The sequence below is a fragment of the Lampetra fluviatilis genome, chromosome 3, assembly GCF_964198595.1.
Source record: "Lampetra fluviatilis chromosome 3, kcLamFluv1.1, whole genome shotgun sequence".
Classification (NCBI taxonomy): Eukaryota; Metazoa; Chordata; class Hyperoartia; order Petromyzontiformes; family Petromyzontidae; genus Lampetra; species Lampetra fluviatilis.
Window position 1 is genome coordinate 12830999 of NC_136277.1, and position 19301 is coordinate 12850299.

At 53.4% G+C, this 19301-nt stretch overlaps 1 protein-coding gene across 1 annotated transcript in view; it reads right to left on the reverse strand.

Annotated features, from left to right (window-relative positions):
• The window catches only part of LOC144952870 (ceramide glucosyltransferase-like), a 47569-nt gene that overhangs the window by 2972 nt on the left and 25296 nt on the right, over positions 1 to 19301 (reverse strand). The window contains exons 2-8 of the mRNA XM_078883343.1: positions 16797 to 16950; positions 14864 to 14966; positions 13094 to 13195; positions 10063 to 10175; positions 8257 to 8435; positions 7062 to 7148; positions 195 to 384 (exon numbers count right to left, since the gene is read on the reverse strand). Of these exons, the coding sequence (XP_078739469.1) occupies positions 195 to 384; positions 7062 to 7148; positions 8257 to 8435; positions 10063 to 10175; positions 13094 to 13195; positions 14864 to 14966; positions 16797 to 16950 (928 nt within the window). The remainder of the gene's footprint in view (positions 1 to 194; positions 385 to 7061; positions 7149 to 8256; positions 8436 to 10062; positions 10176 to 13093; positions 13196 to 14863; positions 14967 to 16796; positions 16951 to 19301) is intronic.

Here is a 19301-nt window from a genome sequence, read left to right on the forward strand (position 1 = left end):
GACGTTGCTTGGCAACGCACGACGTTGCCCGGCAACGCGCCGCTGCTGCCCAAGCTGCCGCCACCCCTGCTGCCCCCGCCGCCTGCGTGGGATATTCGTTGCGGGGGGGGGCTGGGTGTGTCGGGGGGGGGCTGGGGGCTGGGTGTGTCGGGGTGGGGGGAGGGTGTCGGGGGGGAGGGGAGGAGGGGCGGCACCTGGATGAGCCGCAGGCGCAAGTAGTCGAGCAGCATCCAGGCGAGGCCGTGTGCCGCCAGGAAGACGGGTACGGGCATGCCGAGCGCCAGGTTCGCCGCGGCGCTGGTGATCATGCCGGCCAAGATGCACTCGGACACGGGCTCCAGCAGAACCGTCTGCGGCAGCATGTGGAAACGCAGGCGGGCCCACCTGAACGCGCAAGCACGCACGCGAGACCACGCGTCACACCGTGTGCGTGTGTGTTGAACGTCTTTGGCACCACACGCAGTTAGAAATTTTTTCAAAAAATTTTTTTTCATTTTAATTTTCTATCTACGCGACTTTACCGAAAGAACCAAGAAGATACATATTCACGTGTAAACTACGTTTATAAAATAACATTGATATAAGTTGAAATACATTTTAATAGGCTTCTATTTATAACTATACGTAGTTATATCTTTATATATACAATATATTACATTAAAAAAAAATATTTTCATAACTAAATATTCCTGATTTTTCGATTTAAAGCTTTCGTGACTGCAGGGATTCATCTTCAAATTTTTATTTTTATTTTTATTTTCTATCTACGCGACTTTACCGAAAGAACCACGAATATGTAGTTGTGAAAATATTTATTTTTTATGTAATATATTGTATATATAAAGATATAACTACGTATAGTTATAAAAATAAACCTATTAATATTTATTTCAACTTATATCAATGTTATTTTATAAACGTAGTTTACACGTGAATATATATCTTCTTGGTTCTTTCGGTAAAGTCACGTAGAAGGGAAGTAATAAAATAATAAAAATAAAACATAATAAAATAATTCTACGTGACTCTGTCTTCCCGACAGACATGTTCTTCACCTGAGGACGGCTGCTTGCGTTGTGGCCGAAACGTCTTGAGAATTGTATTTTATTATGTTTTATTTTTATTATTTTATTACTTCCTTTCTACGTGACTTTACCGAAAGAACCAAGAAGATGAATCCCTGCAGTCACGAAAGCTTTAAATCGAAAAATCAGGAATATGTAGTTATGAAAATATTTTTTTTAACGTAATATATTGTATATATATAAAGATATAACTACGGAGAGTTATTATAAAAATAAGCCTATTGATATATTAATATTTATTTCAACTTATATCAATGTTTTTTTTAAATCCTTTATATTAAGTTCGCTTGCTTGCTTAGGACCGTGCAAATCTTTCGATCGTTTTTTAACCCACTTCCCGTGATCCAATCGAGCTGACATTTTGCACACAGACTCGTTGTGCGTGACAATTAATGTTCGTGGAAAATGTTTCCCAAAATGTTACACTTTTTAGGAAAAAAAAAATTCATATTTAATTTAAAATACCAATGTGACAAATGAAAGTCTTACTCAAGAAAAACAGAAATGAATAATAAATTAAAACCGATGCCACGCATATAAAGGATTTATAGTGAAAAACTTTGTTTTTACGTGTTAATTTTTCTCTATTGTTTGTGCGCTTCGAAAATCGCTGAGTATTTTGCTGCTGCTGCTGCCCCCCCTCTCTCCAAAATTTTACACTTTTTAGGACAAAAATATTATATTTAATTACCAATTGCATAATGGTGCAATGCAATCATCTGACCCATAGGTGGCAGCCATCTCAAGCCAGAGGACGAGAGGACTCGCCGCCACGCATATAAAGGATTTATAGTGAAAAACTTTGTTTTTACGGGTTATACTTGTTATGAACGTAGTTTACATATTAATACATAGTTGCGTATAAATAACCACACATTTATTTCTGTATACAACCGTCCATGAATTGTATAGAAATATAAAACTTTCTATTTGTCAGAATGTTGACCTCTGAGGGGTCAACTTTGTGTTGTTGTGGCTTTTTGCAACAAGGTAATCAACTTTCTCGTTCAATAGAGAAACCGTCCTTGATATTTAAATATTGACACGTGGCACTTTCGCGACAAATATTATTCATAATAAACGGTTTTTTTGGCGGCGGGGGGCAGCAGTTCACCACTTCAGCTAAAGTAGTACTTTAGAGTAGTACTTCAGCTAAAGCAGTGAACTATTTTGTCTTTTGTCAACGTGACACTTTTTCACCGATTGGCCGTGTCGGGTGGTGGAGGGTTACGACACATTTATAAATAACGCGATCTCCCCCCCAAAAAAAACGTTTATTTAAATATGAATCTGGCCATCTGGAGGTGTTACTCACTGCCCCCCCCCCACCGTCTCGTTTGCATGGCGTCCGTCTCGGGGTAGGGGTTTAATGACCAAACTTCACCGCCCCGTTCAGCCCGGGTTGGTGAAGGGGGAAATGAAAACCCTCCCGTTTGACCGCGCTCAATCGGACGTGCGAAAAAGCAGTTGCAAAGAAATGAGTTTTCAATCTACTAAACACTACTCACGGCTACAAAGACAAAGATCCCCTAGTGTAGCCTTGACAGGCCGTTGGGGCAAGTGCTGTTAGCGAGCATCACCTATGAAGGCCGGAACGGCACACGAGGGGGTGATTGGCCAACACCGCGCCCGGCCGCCTTTGTCTCCCCAGTGGCGATGTTTATGACACACCGCACCAGGTACTCATTTGAGGCTGAGTCGACCTAGGGGAGGCCCAAGACCGGTTCAGATAATTGTCACCGGCCGTGAGCGGGAATTGAACCCGGGTCGCCGGGTTCGTAGCGCAGCGTAGCGCTAACCGCTACACCACCGCTCCCCACACTCACCACTACACACACCACTACACACACTACTACCCATTCATTATAATACACTACTTGCTACTACACTCCTATACTACTCATTACTACTACACACTACTTGCTACTAAGCACTCACTATTATACTACACTCACTACTACACACACTACTACCCATTCATTACAATACACGACTTGCTACTACACTCCTATACTACTCATTGCTACTACAAACTACTTGCTACTATACACTCACTACTACACTCACCACTCTCCATTCATTATGAAACACGACTTGTACTACACTCCTATACTACTCATTACTACTACACACTACTTGCTACTAAACACTCACTATTATACTACACTCACTACTACACACACTACTACCCATTCATTATAATACACGACTTGCTACTACACTCCTATACTACTCATTGCTACTACAAACTACTTGCTACTATACACTCACTATTATACTACACTCACTACTACACATTCATTACGAAACACGACTTGCTACTACACTCCTATACTACTCATTACTACTACAAACTACTTGCTACTAAACACTCACTATTATACTACACTCACTACTACCCATTCATTATAATACACTACTTGCTACTAAACACTTACTATTATACTACACTCACTACTACACATTCATTATAATACACTACTTGCTACTATACACTCACTATTATACTACACTCACTACTACCCATTCATTATAATACACTACTTGCTACTAAACACTCACTATTATACTACACACACTACTACACACACTACTACCCATTCATTATAATAGACTACTTGCTACTGTAGTAGAGTTCACGACTCTTGGACGCCGGAGTTGGAGGCACACGGGTTTATTCACACAGCACGGTTGTGGCATACAACTCTAGAGGGGGTGTCGGCCCCCTCACCCGGCTAGCTGGGGATACACGCGCTAGCTACTTCCTAGCCTGCCTCCTAGTCCTCCTCTAACGGGCTAGGGGAGGCTATCTGGCCCGACACTGGTAAGTCGGGCCCGGTACCCTGAGTCCCAGACCAGCGCTGACAGGAGCACCGGCTCTGGATCTCGGGACCACGCCGCTGGCTCGGTCCTGTTCGGCCCTGATAAGGACGGCGAACCAGGGGAGTCCAGGGCTCTAGCTAAGACGTCTTCAGTCTTCACTGGTTAGCTTCACAAGAACCCCAAGCCCTCCGCTACATCCCCTTTTATACCCAACCCCCCGCTGAGGGGTGGGGCCCCCCCGGGGTGCCTGGCGCGGACGTCGTAGAGAGCACCTCCCCGTGCACTCACGTAGCCCCGCCCACTGTGTTTGTTTGCCCTAAGCTGCCATGCATAACGGGCTCTCTCTCTAACACCCCTACACTACTATACACTCACTATTGTACTACACTCACCACTACACACACTACTACCCATTCATTACAATACACGACTTGCTACTACACTCCTATACTACTCATTACTGCTACACACTACTTGCTACTAAACACTCACTATTATACTACACTCACCACTACACATTCATTACGAGACACTACTTGCTACTACACTCCTATACTACTCATTACTACTACACACTACTTGCTACTATACACTCACAATTATACTACACTCACTACTACACTCACTGCTACACAACACTTACTACTGCGTGCACGTGGAACTTCTTTCGCACCTTACGTAGCCGACCGCGTTTAATTGGAGGTGCCGGGGGGTGAAGCTCAACAAACTGAACGCAAAATGCCGTTCTAAGCGAATGAGTTTGCCAATCCAGATGATGATTGAAACGTTGCACAGCTCCGGTGGGCTTCCAAACACCGGGGGGAAGAGAGCGTTCCAGACGGCCGCGGAAACGCGGCCTCAAAGCGCCGCGCGATGCGCTGCCCAGGTACTCATTTGGGGCCGAGTCGACCTAGGGGAAGCCCAGGAACCGGTTCAAACGTTCGTCACCGACGTTGGAATCGAACTCGGGTCGCCGGGTTCACAGCGCAGTGCGCTCACCGTCACACGCCCCACGCGAACACGCGCGTGCGTTTTGGTGACACGCGTGTGTGTGCTGTGTGCGTTTTGGTGACACGCGTGTGTGTGCTGTGTGCGTTTTGATGACACGCGTGTGTGTGCTGTGTGGGTTTTGGTGACACGCGTGTGTGTGCTGTGTGCGTTTTGATGACACGCGTGTGTGTGCTGTGTGGGTTTTGGTGACACGCGTGTGTGGGCTGTGTGGATTTTGGTGACACGCGTGTGTGGGCTGTGTGGGTTTTGGTGACACGCGTGTGTGGGCTGTGTGGGTTTTGATGACACGCGTGTGTGGGCTGTGTGCGTTTTGATGACACGCGTGACGGCGTGTGACGTATCGATGACCTGCGAGCATGCGCGTGCAGTCTGCGCGTCGATGTTATTAATTTTCCCATGGGGCGCGGCGATGTACGTCACGCAGTTAATTAAAAACACAGACGCACACGCAACCGGTTTCCCCGCTGGAATACCGCAGGGACACGCTACCCACCACCCTCGTGCGTGCAGGGCGGGGGGCAGGGGTGGGGGAGAGGGGAGGTCCCCTCTTGTCATCTGCCATCAATAGAGCCCATCCCATATTCACAAGCCTGGCAGGTCGAATTAGAGCGAGGAATTCCATTCTCTCGCCCCGGCCTAATGATGTCACCCCCCTCAAACCGCAGCCTGCCTCCTCCGCTCCCCCCCCAAGTCTCTGGAACACAATGCATTTCTCTAAAAATAAATGACACCTCGTAGCTTTGTGGGAGTGATAAAAAAAACAAATATATGTGTGTAAAAAAAAAACTACATGGCGCTAAGGTGCCGTGGTGCATGCGCGAATCGCACCTCCACCAATCAGCGCGGTCTCGCTACGTGCGGTGCACACTCACGCACCGTCCCATCAACCTCGGAAACCTCGAGTTTGATTCCTGGGACACGGGCCAACATCAGCGGCAAGAAAAATCTAAACCGGTCACGGTGGTCACCGCACCGCGCGCAACTTTCAGATGCGCTCCCGTGGCCGTCTGGAACGCCCCTTTCTTCCGATGTCAGGAAGCCGTTGGATCGACGCGCTTTTGAATCCAAATTGAAAACGAATTTCTTTGGAACTGCTTTTTTGGCGACCGGCAAGGTCGGCTACGTATGACGTATTGAAAGAATCTTCTTGGTTCTTTCGGTAAAGTCACGTAGAAGGGAAGTAATAAAATAATAAAAATAAAACATAATGAAATAATTCTCACGACGTTTCGGCTACAACGCAAGCAGCCGTCTTCAGGTGAAGAATGAGACACTGCCAAGCTTGGAGCTTTTCTTCCACCTCCAACCCAGCTTATATATAAGCTCCAAGCTTGGCAGTGTCTCATTCTTCACCTGAAGACGGCTGCTTGCGTTGTAGCCGAAACGTCGTGAGAATGATTTTATAAAGTTTTATTTATTTTATTTTATTATTTCCCTTCTAAGTGACTTTACCGAAAGAACCAAGAAGATGAATCCCTGCAGTCACGAAAGCTTTAAATCGAAATGTAGCGAAAGAAGTTACATCCGTAGATACGCGAGGGTTCGTACCTCTAGCCCTTGTAAATTTCGATTTAAAGCTTTCGTGACTGCAGGGATTCATCTTCTTGGTTCTTTCGGTAAAGTCGCGTAGAAGGGAAGTAATAAAATAATACAAAATAAACTTAATATAATTCTCACGACGTTTCGGCCACAACGCAAGCAGCCGTCCTCAGGTGAAGAACATTTCTGTCGGAAAAACAGCGTCTGAATGAAATGTTCTTCACCTGAGGACGGCTGCTTGCGTTGTGGCCGAAACGTCGTGAGAATTATTTTATAAAGTTATATGTTTATTATTTTATTATTTCCCTTCTACGTGACTTTACCGAAAGAACCAACAAGATGAATCCCTGCACTCACGAAAGAAGCTTTAAATCGAAAAATATAGATTTCTATTAAACAGAAAAAAAACACTAAATATTTCGTCGTCCCCCCCCCCCCCAATTGTCAACAGCGTCACATGGGAACCTCCCTTGGGGGGGGGGGGGTTGTCCCCGTGACCGCTCTCTCCAAGCATGAACCATCGTCACGCCGGGCGAGTGTCAGAGAGCCAGGGTGTTGGTGCCGCGCTGGGCGGGTGTTTGCCGGATTGGGGTGAGGCGTTACCGGATCATGCGGGACTGGAAGAGCGCGATGGAGTGGGTGCCCGCGTTCTGCAGAGCCACGTCGTGCGCCATGGCGAACTTCCAGCCCCTGCGGTGGAATTGGCGCCAAGTCACAACGGGCACGCGGTCACGCAGCGCAACCATCACATGGCGCTCGCACGCACGCACGCACGCACGCACGCTCACACTCACGCACGCACGCAGACACGCAGACACACTCACACGCAGACACGCACGCACGCAAACACACAGACACGCACGTACGCTCACACGCACGCACGCAGACACGCACACACGCAAACACACAGACACGCAGACACGCACGCACGCTCACACGCACGCACGCAGACACGCTCACACGCACACACGCTCACACGCACACACGCAGACACACTCACACGCAGACACGCACGCACGCAAACACACAGACACGCAGACACGCTCACACGCACACACGCTCACACGCACACACGCACGCAGATACGCACGCACGCACGCACGCACGCTCACACGCACGCACGCTCGCACACAGACACGCGGACACGCACGCACACACGCTCACACGCACACAGACACGCACGCACGCACGCTCACACGCACGCAGACACGCACGCACGCACGCAGACACGCAGACACGCAGACACGCGGACACGCACCCACGCAAACACACAGACACGCAGGCACGCGATCGTCGCAATCACACACCGCCGCCGCCACCGCCCAGTCGACGCTCCGTGCCGACGTAGAGAGGGGCCCGGCTGGGAGGAAAACCTCGGACCCGGCGACGCTTCCCGGGAACCAAACCCGGCACGACCTGCTCCCTGATCACGTAACCCTGACCCCGTAACCCCGACCCCGTAACCCTGACCCCGACCCCGTAACCCCGACCCCGTAACCCCGACCCCGTAACCCCGGCCCCGTAACGCCGGCCCCGTAACCCCGACCCCGTAACCCCGACCCCGTAACCCCGACCGCGTAACCCCGACCCCAACCCCGACCCCGCAACCCTGACAAGATAACCCTGACCCCGTAACCCTGACCCCGTAACCCCGACCCCGCCATGACCCCATGAAGACCCCGTAAAGAACCCGCGTCAACCGTTCGCAACCAGGCGACGACCCCGCGACCCCGTGACGACCCCGCGACGACCCCGCGACCCCACCACCACGACCCCCCCCCACCCCCCCGCGGCTCACGTCCTGGCGACGGCGTCGGCGATGAAGTAGTCCTCGGCGAGGTACGGCGAGAAAGCGGCGAGGCCCCCGGCCTGCTGGAGCACGGCGCGGCGCAGCAAGCACGACATCCCCGTCACGCACTTCACGCCCACGGCGTGCGCCGCCACGTAGGAGCGCGCGTGCGCCGTGCCAAAGTAGACCTGCGGGAGCACGGGAGCGCACGCACACACAGGAGCGCACGCACACACACAGAGAGAGGGACTCAAGCAGCGTCCTTCTTCAACGCAAGGCCCCTGGTGGCCTTTTTAGTGCGGCCCACTGACGTGTTTTCCTACCCCCCCCCCCCCCCAACTCCCCCCACCCCCGACAATACACAAATGTGAAAATACCCCCCACCCCCCCGTCATCATCATCGTCGTCGTTGTTGTCGTGCTGCAGAGGTCGCAAACGGGTTTTGATTCCTTACCCGTACCCGGCCGCACCAGGGTCGCAAACGGGTACCCGTACCCGATACCCGTACCCTACCCGATACCCGGCTACACGTACCCGGCCAGGTATCGGGTAGCCGATTGCGACCTCTGGGATGAAGCCACGTTGCAGGCGCGGGTGGGTTGATTCTAGGAACTTGAATTGTGAGAAGAGACAAGACGTTGGGAAATGAGTGACAAACGGTGACTCACCAGTGACTCACGGCCTACCCGTACCCGTACCCGGCCGCACCAGGGTCGCAAACGGCTACCCCCCGTACCCGGCCGGGTACGGGTAGCCGGGTATCGGGTAGGGTACGGGTATCGGGTACCCGGTTGCGACCTCTGCCGTGCTGTCAAACCCACAATGGTTGCGAATGTGTGGCGACCCTCGCGTACCGGTGATGTCTTATCGGCGGAAGTGGACCAGCTCCCTCTGAAAATGTGTGAAGAACTTTACTGGACTAAGCTACGTCGACTAATGGGGCGCCGTGGTTGCTAGGAGATGTTAACTACCTCGCCTGGTGCGCAGGAGGTCGTGCGTTCGATCCCGACCCTGACGCCTGCTGCTGTATATTTGGAGTTTGCGTGTCTCTCTCTCTCTCTCACATCATCATCACGGTGGCTAGGAGATGTTCGCTACCTCGCCTGGCACACGCAGGAGGTCGTGCGTTCGATCCCGACCCTGATGATGTCTGCTGCTGTATATTTGAAGTTTGCGGTGTCTCTCTCTACCCGTGGCCGCGTGGATTTTTCTCCGGGTCCTCCGGTTTTTCCCCTCCACATTTAGAATCGACGTCCACGCGTTCAGAGCATTTGGCCGCTGCTATGAATGTCCACGTGATAAGCCACTTCCGTTGGGGGTTATCATTTGTGTCGCCTCCTGGCAAAGAGCTACACTGCTCAATGGGGCCTTACCTGGGTTACAATAATACTTCAGACTAGTTAGTTCATAGAGATGAACGCACAGAGATGCCCCCGAGACTACATTCAAGTATCTTCTTGGTTCTTTCGGTAAAGTCACGTAGAAGGGAAGTAATAAAATAATAAAAATAAAACATAATCAAATAATAATATATTATTTTATATTATATTATTATATTATTCTACCATATTATTTTATTATGTTTTATTTTTATTATTTTATTACTTCCCTTCTACGTGACTTTACCGACAGAACCGAGAAGATGAATCCCTGCAGTCCACGAAAGCTTTCAATCGAAAAATACATTCAACTATTTTATTCCACCAGGTATGGTCCACTGAGCTATAGGGGGGGGAGGGGCGGGGCAAGTGGGGGGGTCGGGGGAGGGGCGGGTCAGGGGAGGGGGGGGGGGCCGGGGGGAGGGGTGAGGGTCACCTGCTCCAGCGTGGCAGAGAATCCGCGTCGGTCCGCGACGTACGGCAGTCCGTGCACGAGCCCCACGCGCTCCGTCATGAGCGCGGCCATGCGCTGCAGCGACTTCTCATCCACTGCGGGAGACGACAAAGGCAAAGATAAAGGTGCCCCCCCACGCCGCACAGCCTCGGCAGTCTGTTGGGGCGAGTGCCCGCGAGCGTGCATCGGCACCCAGGAAGGGCCCGGCACTGTGGCACACGCGAGGTGGGTGGGTGGGTGGTAAAGCGCGGCGCCGCGTTTGTCGAGTGCTGGTGTTTACCGCACGCCACACCGGGTACTCATTTGAGGCCGAGTCGACCTAGAGGAGGCGGCCCAGGTCACACACAAAGACAAAGATCCCCCGTGTAGCCTTAACAAGTGCTGTTAGCGAGCAGCACCTATGAAGGCTACCGGCACTGTGGCACACGAGGGGGTGGGCGGCCAGCACCACGCCCGACCGCCTTTGTCTCCCCCAGTGGCGATGTTTACACACCGCACCGGGTACTCATTTGAGGCCGAGTCGACCTAGAGGAGGCCCCAGGTCACACACAAAGACAAAGATCCCCCGTGTAGCCTGTGACAGACTGTTGGGGCGAGCGCTGTTAGCGAGTAGCAGCACCTAGGAAGGGCCCGGCACCGTGGCACACGAGGGGGTGGGCGGCCAGCACCGCCACGCCCACGTACTAATTTGAGGCTGAGTCGACCTAGGGGAGGCCCAGGACCGGATCAGATGATCGTCACTGGGTGTTGGCACGCGCTTCCGTGCCCGTGACCATCAACTTCACACGAGGCAGAGCCAAATTGACTCCTGGCGAAAAAGAAATTGCGGTCTCGGAATTACGGACGGCACCGTGGAAATATTTCTTTGGGTCTTTCGGTAAAGTCACGTAGATAGGTTGAAAGAAAACGAGAAAATGAGAAAATAAAAAAAAAACGACGACGTTTCGATCGCAACACAGGCGATCGTCATCACGAACGCGGCAATTCGTCACGAGCACAGCAGCGCACAGGTTGTGCGTTGGAGAGCCAAGCCACAACATTTACAATCGGAGCACGATGTTTCGCCAGTAAATGACAACCAGCTTCACCGGGCGATGTGTCATCAACATCGACCCATCTCTGCGTTGCGATCGAAACGCCGTAGTTTTTTGGTTACTTTGTGATTTTCGTCGTGAGAATTGTTTTTTATTATTTTGTGATTTTCTTTGTACCCATCCACGTGACTTCACCGAAAGAACCAAGAAATATGAATTCCTGCAGCCACGAAAGCTTTAACCGTGGAGATATTTATAGCAGCTCGTAGTGGAGGGGAAAGAGGGGGGTGGGCGCTTGTGCCAAAGGTGAGCGCCAACACCGAAGATAATAACGCCGCGACCAAGGTCCCCCCCCCGGCTCCGTGTTTGTTTGCCGCGAAACCGGCTCGGCAATAAACGCCGCAGTAAAAGGGGCCGGGGTAGTCTGGGTCACCTGCGTTTGTTCGAGAGGCCGAGCGCGCGTGTCCGTGCGTGACCTGGGGTCAGGTCGCCGCCGCTTAGTGGCTAACGGCGGCTGTAATTTTCGTTGTTGTTGCAGCGCGCGTGCGTGTGCCTGCGCGTTGATTTTGCCGACGGTACCAGCGGTGTCAAGGTCGGCTTCTGTGGAGGAGGCTCGTGAAGGACGCTACTGGGCTGTTGGAGGCGGTCGCCCTCCAACAACAACGGAGGGCAGAGGAGCGACGCTCACAACAACGAGCGGAGCGCCAGGCGGTTAAAACGCGGAAAGTTGGCACGGTAGGGGGCACAGCTGGTGCATCGGCCAGTCGTCTCAGTCAGTCGACCCAAGGCACCTGGGTCTGTCCCGTGACCTCCTGTCAGCGGAGCCTTTGACACTTCACTTGGCCTCGGAGTGCACCTAGCCTGGCACAAGCGCCGTTGGTGATGTCACCGCCACTTAGTGGCGAATGGCGGCTGATGTTGTTGTGCATGTGCGGGTAGAGATGGGCGAAGCGGTTCGTGCGCTGCGCTACGAACCTGGCGACCCGAGTTCGATTCCTGCTCATGGCCAACACTAGTGATGATGATATGAACTGGTCCTGTAAACATTTACACTATGAGACCTCATTTACCAGTGGCGAAATATAGTGATAGGTTTTTACCCTTTCAACTGGTACAAAAACTGACACCTCTATACAAGGCATCATGTTTGCAATAACCACAACACAGGCAGTCAAAATGCAAACAAAAAGAAACAACTCTAATGATGATGATGATAATGATATGCACTGTCCTTGAAGTCGATTGGTCCACACCCGAGACAGTTTTTCTTAGAACCTAGTCTCCACTGGTGTTGGACCAGATGACGCCCAAAGGCGTTGGACATCTAGTCTCTAAGAAAAGCTGTCCAACGCTAGGCTCTAAGAAAAGCTATCTCGGGTGTGGACCAATCAACTTCAAGGACAGTGCATATCATTATCATCATCAGAGTTGTTTCTTTTTGTTTGCATTTTGACTGCTTGTGTTGTGGTTATTGCAAACATGATGCCTTGTATAAAGGTGTCAGTGTTTGTACCAGTTGAAAGGGTAAAAACCTATCACTGGTCCTGTAAAATGTTCAGTAGTGGTGAGGCAAAGGCGGCCGTGCGTGGTGTTGGCCACACACCCCGTCGTGTGCAGTGCCAGCCTTAATAGGTGCTCGCTAACAGAACCGTGCTCCAAAGCTCTCCTCAAGGCGGAGGGATCTCCGCCTTGAGGACGACGTGGAGCTGAGCGGACTTGCCGATGACCGGTACCAGCGGTGTCAAGGTCGGCCTCTGTGGGGGCTCGTGAATTCCCGCTAGCGGACATTCGGAGGCAACCGCCCCCGAATGCCTCCTACTCGTGGTCGATGGCCGACGATGACGATGACGACGATGGCGACGATGATGACGACGACGATGACGATGGCGACGATGATGACGACGACGACGACGACGACGACGGCGACGACGATGACGGCGATCGACGCAACGCGGGGGGGGGGGGGTGTCGGGGGTCACCTCTGATGCCGCTGTCGCAGATCCACACGAGGTCGTACCGCGCTGCCTCGTACGCCGGCATCAGGTTGTTGATCTTGGGGTTGATGCCGACCTTCTTTCCCCCTGAGGGCGCAAACACAGAGGGTCCCCCCGGTCATCATAGCCTTTAGCAGACCGTTTGGGGGGGGGGGGGGGGCAAGCGCTGTTTCGCAGCGGACGTAGCAGCCGTGCAGGCCGGCAACGTGACGCACGCCGCCATTGGCGGGCGACGGTTACTACGCGCGGCACCGGGCACTCATTCGAGGCCGAGTCGACCTAGGGGACGCCCAGGACCGGTTCAGATGATCGTCACCGGTGTTGTGCCGTGAGCGGGAATCGAACCCGCTCCAAAAACAAAGACAAAGATCCCCCGCGTAGCATGTAACAGACTGTAGGGGCAAGTGCTGTTAGCGAGCATCACCTGTGAAGGGGGTGGGTGGCCAACACCACGCCCGGCCGCCTTTGTCTCCCCGGTGGTGATGTTTACACAGCTACACCAGGTACTCATTTGAGTCAACCTAGGAGAGGCCCAGGACCGGTTCAGATAATCGTCACCGGCGTTGTGCCGTGAGCGAGCCACGGGTCGACTGACCGAGATGACCGAGATGACTGGCTGATGCACCACCTGTGCCCCCTACTGTACCAACTTGCTGTGCTTTAGCCACCCGGCGCTCCGCTCGTTGTTGTGAGCGTTGCTCCTCCGCCCTCCGTTGTTGCTGGAGGGCGACTGCCTCCAACTGCCCAGTAGCGTCCTTCACGAGCCTCCTCCACTGAGGCCGATCTTGACACCGCTGGTACCAGTCATCGGCAAGTCCACTCAGCTCCACATCCTCCTGTACCACATCACTCCATCTCTTCTCTAGCCCGTGCCGCGCCCGTTTAGCCCCCTCGATCCGGCCGAACAAAAGCTGTTTAGGCATGCGGTGGCTGGGCATGCGGGCTACATGACCCAGCCAACGCAGCCTTGCCTGCCGGAGGAGCTCACTGATGGGACTTTGCCCAGATCTTTCAAGGACTTGTGAGCTCCTCACACAATCCAGCCTGGTTAAACCCAGGATGGATCGTAGGCAGGCCAGCCTAAATGTTTCCAACCGGCGAAGATGCTCCACTAGGGGGGTCCACGTTTCGCAAGCGTAGAGAAGGGAGGGAATGACCGTGGCCGAGAAGACCTGAAGCTTCGTGCGGAGCGACAGACCAGGTAGCTTCCACACAGCGTTACGCAACCGATGAAAAGATATTGCCGCTCGACTGATTCGGAGTGAGACCTCTGCTGATAAACTGGAGCCGGTCATAAGCACACTGCCCAGGTATGGGAAACTCTCCACTCTCTCCACAACTGCCCCATCACCAATTGGGAGTTGTGGGGGTGGAGTGTCCGATGGTACAAAATACCCAGGCAGGTGCTTAGTTTTGGTGGGGCTGATGGTAAGGCCCCACCTCTTAGTGGCATGCTCCAGTCTCAGCAGCAGCGTCTCCAACTCCTCTTCTGAATGAGCAGCTATTACCAAATCATCGGCATACATAACGTGGTTGACCAATAGGGAGCCATCCCTTGATCGCACCCGGGCGTCGATCAGCCCCCATTATATCTGTACCAAATGGAAATTCCCCCAATTCGTAGTTTAGTGGTGGTTAATTGAAGGTGGAGGGGTTACCAGCCCCTCGCACCCGTCCAGAGCCCCAGAACACACACACACACACACGTACACACACACGCGCACACACACACACACACAACACGCACGCACGTACCTATGAAGAGGCGAGCGTCAACGTGGGGGTATTTGTTGATGAGCTTTTTGCAGACGTCAATGGCCGGGTCGTCCGAGTCTTGAACGCAGAGCAAAATCTCATACTGCACACAAAGACAAAGGCCGCCCGTTTAGCCTCAGCAGACTGTTGGGGCAAGTGCTGTTAGCGAGCAGCGCCGATGAAGGCCGACGTGGAAACTGAGAAGGTCGGGGATGGGTTTGGTTGGGTAGGTGGGTGGGTGGGTGCGTGGGTGGGTTGAGTGGTTGGGCGAGTGGTTGTGTGGATGAGTAAGTTGAGTAAGTGGGTGAGTGAGTCAGCGAGCGAGCGAAGTGAGCGAGTGGATAGGCGAGTGAGTGAGCGGGTGAGTGAGCGGGTGGGCGAGCAGGTGGCCGAGCGAGCGAGTGGGGCAATGAGCGAGTGAGTGAGTGGATGGGCGAGTGGACAGGCAAGTGAGTGGGCGGGTGAGCGAGCGGGTGGGCGAGCGAGCGGGTGGGCGAGCGAGCGAGTGGGGGAGTGAGTGAGTGAGTGAGTGGGCGAGTGGACAGGCAAGTGAGTGGGCGGGTGAGCGAGCGGGTGAGCGAGCGGGTGAGCGAGCGGGTGAGCGAGCGGGTGAGCGAGCGGGGTGGGCGAGCGGGTGGGCGAGCGGGTGGGCGAGCGGGTGGGCGAGCGGGTGAGCGAGCGGGTGAGCGAGCGGGTGAGCGAGCAGGTGAGCGAGCGGGGTGGGCGAGCGAGCGAGCGGGGGAGTGAGTGAGTGAGCGAGTGAGTGAGTGGATGGGCGAGTGGACAGGCAAGTGAGTGGGCGGGTGAGCGAGCGGGTGAGCGAGCGGGTGGGTGAGCGGGTGGGCGAGCGAGCGAGTGGGGGAGTGAGTTAGTGGGGGAGTGAGCGAGTGAGTGAGTGGATGGGCGAGTGGACAGGCAAGTGAGTGAGTGGGTGGGCGAGCGAGCGAGTGGGGGAGTGAGCGAGGAGTGGGTGGCTGAGTGACTGAGGAGTGGGTGAGCGAGTGGGCGAGTGAGAAGCGGGCGAACTAGTGGGTGAGTGAGGAGCGAGCGAGTGAGCGAGCGAGCGAGTGGTTGAGCGTGCGAGTGGGCAAGCGAGCGAAATGGGGGAGTGAGCGAGTGAGTGAGTGGATGGGAGAGTGGACAGGCAAGTGAGTGGGCGGGTGAGCGAGCGGGTGGGCGAGCAAGCGAGTGGGGGAGTGAGCGAGGAGTGGGGGAGTGAGCGAGGAGTGAGTGAGCGAGCGAGTGGATGGGCGAGTGGACAGGCAAGTGAGTGAGCGGGTGAGCGAGCGGGTGAGCGAGCGGGCGAGTGGGGGAGTGAGCGAGGAGTGGGTGGCTGAGTGACTGAGGAGTGGGTGAGCGAGTGGGCGAGTGAGAAGCGGGCGAACTACTGGGTGAGTGAGGAGCGAGCGAGTGGGTGAGCGAGGAGAGGGCGAGTGAGGAGCAAGCGTTTGAGCGAGCGGGTAAGCGAGCGAGCGTGCGAGTGGGCGAGCGAGCGAGAGGGGGAGTGAGTGAGGAGTGGGTGGCTGAGTGACTGAGGAGTGGGTGAGCGAGTGGGCGAGTGAGAAGCGGGCGAACTAGTGGGTGAGTGAGGAGCGAGCGAGCGGGTGAGCGAGTGGGGGAGTGAGTGAGTGAGTGGATGGGTGATATGACAGGCAAGCGAGTGGGCGGGTGAGCGAGCGGTGGGCGAGCGAGTGAGGGGGTGAGCGAGCGAGCGATTGGGTGAGTGACTGAAAAGTGGGTGAGCGAGTGGGCGAATGACAAGCGGGCGAACTAGTGGGTGAGTGAGGAGCGAGCGAGCGGTTGAGCGTGCGAGTGAAGAGCAAGTAAGCGAGCGAGCGAGTGAGTGAGCGGTCAGAGCTCCGGTCGACAGGTGGGGGTGGAAGAGCCGAGGGGGGCGAGCTTGGCGGGGGGAGGCAGAACACGGCGTTCGAACCTCCGGGTAGTCGACCTCAAAGAACGTCTCCAGGTTGTCCTCCAGGTTGGGGTCGACGTCGCACAGCGGCTTGAGCAGCGAGACTCCGACAAGCGGCGGCTTGCCGTGCGCGGGCGCAGCCTCGGCGGAGGTGCGGCGCCTCAACCAGAACCAGCTGCACGCCGCGCGCAGAAACAGACGGGTGGAGAGACACGTGAGGACGGGGGGGGGGGGGGGCGGTGACGCGCGGACGCGCGGACAAACACGCGGATGGACGAACGTACGCGCGCGCCTGGGACAACGGGGGACAAAGATGTCGACGGATGTACACGGTCAACCGGCGGTGACCAGAGCGGTGAAGTATGGTCAAACTATCTTCTTGGTTCTTTCGGTAAAGTCACGTAGAATGGAAATAAAAAAATAATAAAAATAAAACATAATAATTATCACGACGCATCAACGTCACGCGTTTAGAGTATTTGGCAACTGCTATAAATGTCCACGTGACGATGAGCCACTTTGTTGAGCCATCACTTTTGGCCAGGTCGCTTTCTGAAATAAAAAGCTCTATAACAGCCCGGTGGGCTTTTGCCGTTGAAATGAAAAGTAAATAGAAGTAGTCGTTCTAGATTTTGAAGCTTTCGTGACTGCAAGGATTCATATTCTTGGGTTTTGTTCGGTAAAGTCACGTAGGTAAAAAATTAAAATTAATAAAATAAAAATAAAATAAAAATCACGACGTTTCGGAGGCAACACAAGCCTCCAAAACGTCGTGATTTTTATTTTATTTTTATTTTACTTTTATTAATTTTAATTTTTGGGTTTTTTCGGTAAAGTCACGTAGGTAAAAAATTTTAATTAATAAAAGTAAAATAAAAATAAAATAAAAATCACGACGTTTCGGGAGCTTGTGTTGGCCTCCGAAACGTCGTGATTTTTATTTTATTTTACTTTTATTAATTTAAATTTAAATTTTTTTACCTACGCGACTTCACCGAAAAAACCCAAGAATAAAAGTAGTCGGTGCCATCGACGTGGGATTAATTCACACAATCCCCGACTCCCACCCACACACACATTGCACCAACAACACCAACAACAACAACAACATTCGCCACTAAGTGGCGGTGACACCAACCACGGTGCTTGTGCCAGGCTAGGTGCACTGGCCAGGAAGAGTTGACGGGACAGACCCCACGCGCCGCTGGTTGACCGACCGGAAAACACTCGCGCACCGCACCCTTCACCCACGCTCCTCATCGCCTGCGCTGACCAGGATGGAACTAAAACTAATAAAAACAATTATTTCATTTTACCGTGCAAGGCCCCCCCCAACTGAGCTACGTAGATGTTTGTTTTTTATCACACGCGACCAAATTATAGCTCAGTAAGGCGGCTTTACCGTCGCCGCGTTCCTCCGTAGAGGCGTGACGTCGTTTCGAAATGTGGAGGGACAAAACGGCGGGAGGCACAGGAGAAAAATCCGCGCGACCACGACGCGGTCGAAGAGAAACACCGCAAACTCCAAACATACAGCGGCAGGCGTCGTCAGGGTCGGGAATCGGAACCCACGACCTCCTGCACACCAGGCGAGGTAGTTAATGGCTCCTAGCCACCGTGATGACGATGATAAGAGAGACACGCACACTCCAAACATACAGCGGCGGGCATCGTCAGGGTCGGGAATCGGAACCCACGACCTCCTGCGCACCAGGCGAGGTAGTTAATGGCTCCTAGCCACCGTGATGACGATGATGATGAGAGAGACACACAAACTCCAGATATACAGCAGCAGGCATCGTCAGGGTCGGGAATCGGAACCCACGACCTCCTGTATACCAGGCGAGGTAGTTAACATCTCCTAGCCACCGTGATGATGATGAAAGAGAGACACGCAAACTCCAAATATACAGCAGCAGGCATCGTTAGGGTCGGGATCAAACCCACGCCCTCCTGTATACCAGGTGAGGTAGTTAACGTCTCCTAGCCATCATGATGATGATGATGATGAAAGAGACACGCAAACTCCAAATATACAGCAGACATCGTTAGAGTCGGGATCAAACCCACGACCTCCTGTATACCAGGCGAGGTCGTTAACATCTCCTAGCCATCATGATGACGATGATGAGAAAGACACGCAAACTCCAAATATACAGCAGCAGGCGTCGTTAGGGTCGGGAATCGGAACCCACGACCTCCTGTGTACCAGGCGAGGTCGTTAACATCGTGTGACCTGAAACCTCACCGACAGGTCCTAAGCTGTGGTGGGGGGGGGGGGCAGAGGGGGTGGCGGGGGGGGGGCGGTGGGAACAATTAACGATTGAGAGCGTTGTCTGTGCCGCACCTTCCACCCCCCGAGTGAGGACACGGGGCGTGCGGGGACCTGTTGAGATTCGTCGGTTGAGTCTTTGTCCCGATGCTTTTGTTGTCGAGGCAGAATCGAGGGTTACGAGCACCACGATTTGTATGCGGGGGGGTGGTGGGGGGGTGTTCCCACTGCCGCCCCATGGGGAGTGGTGGTTT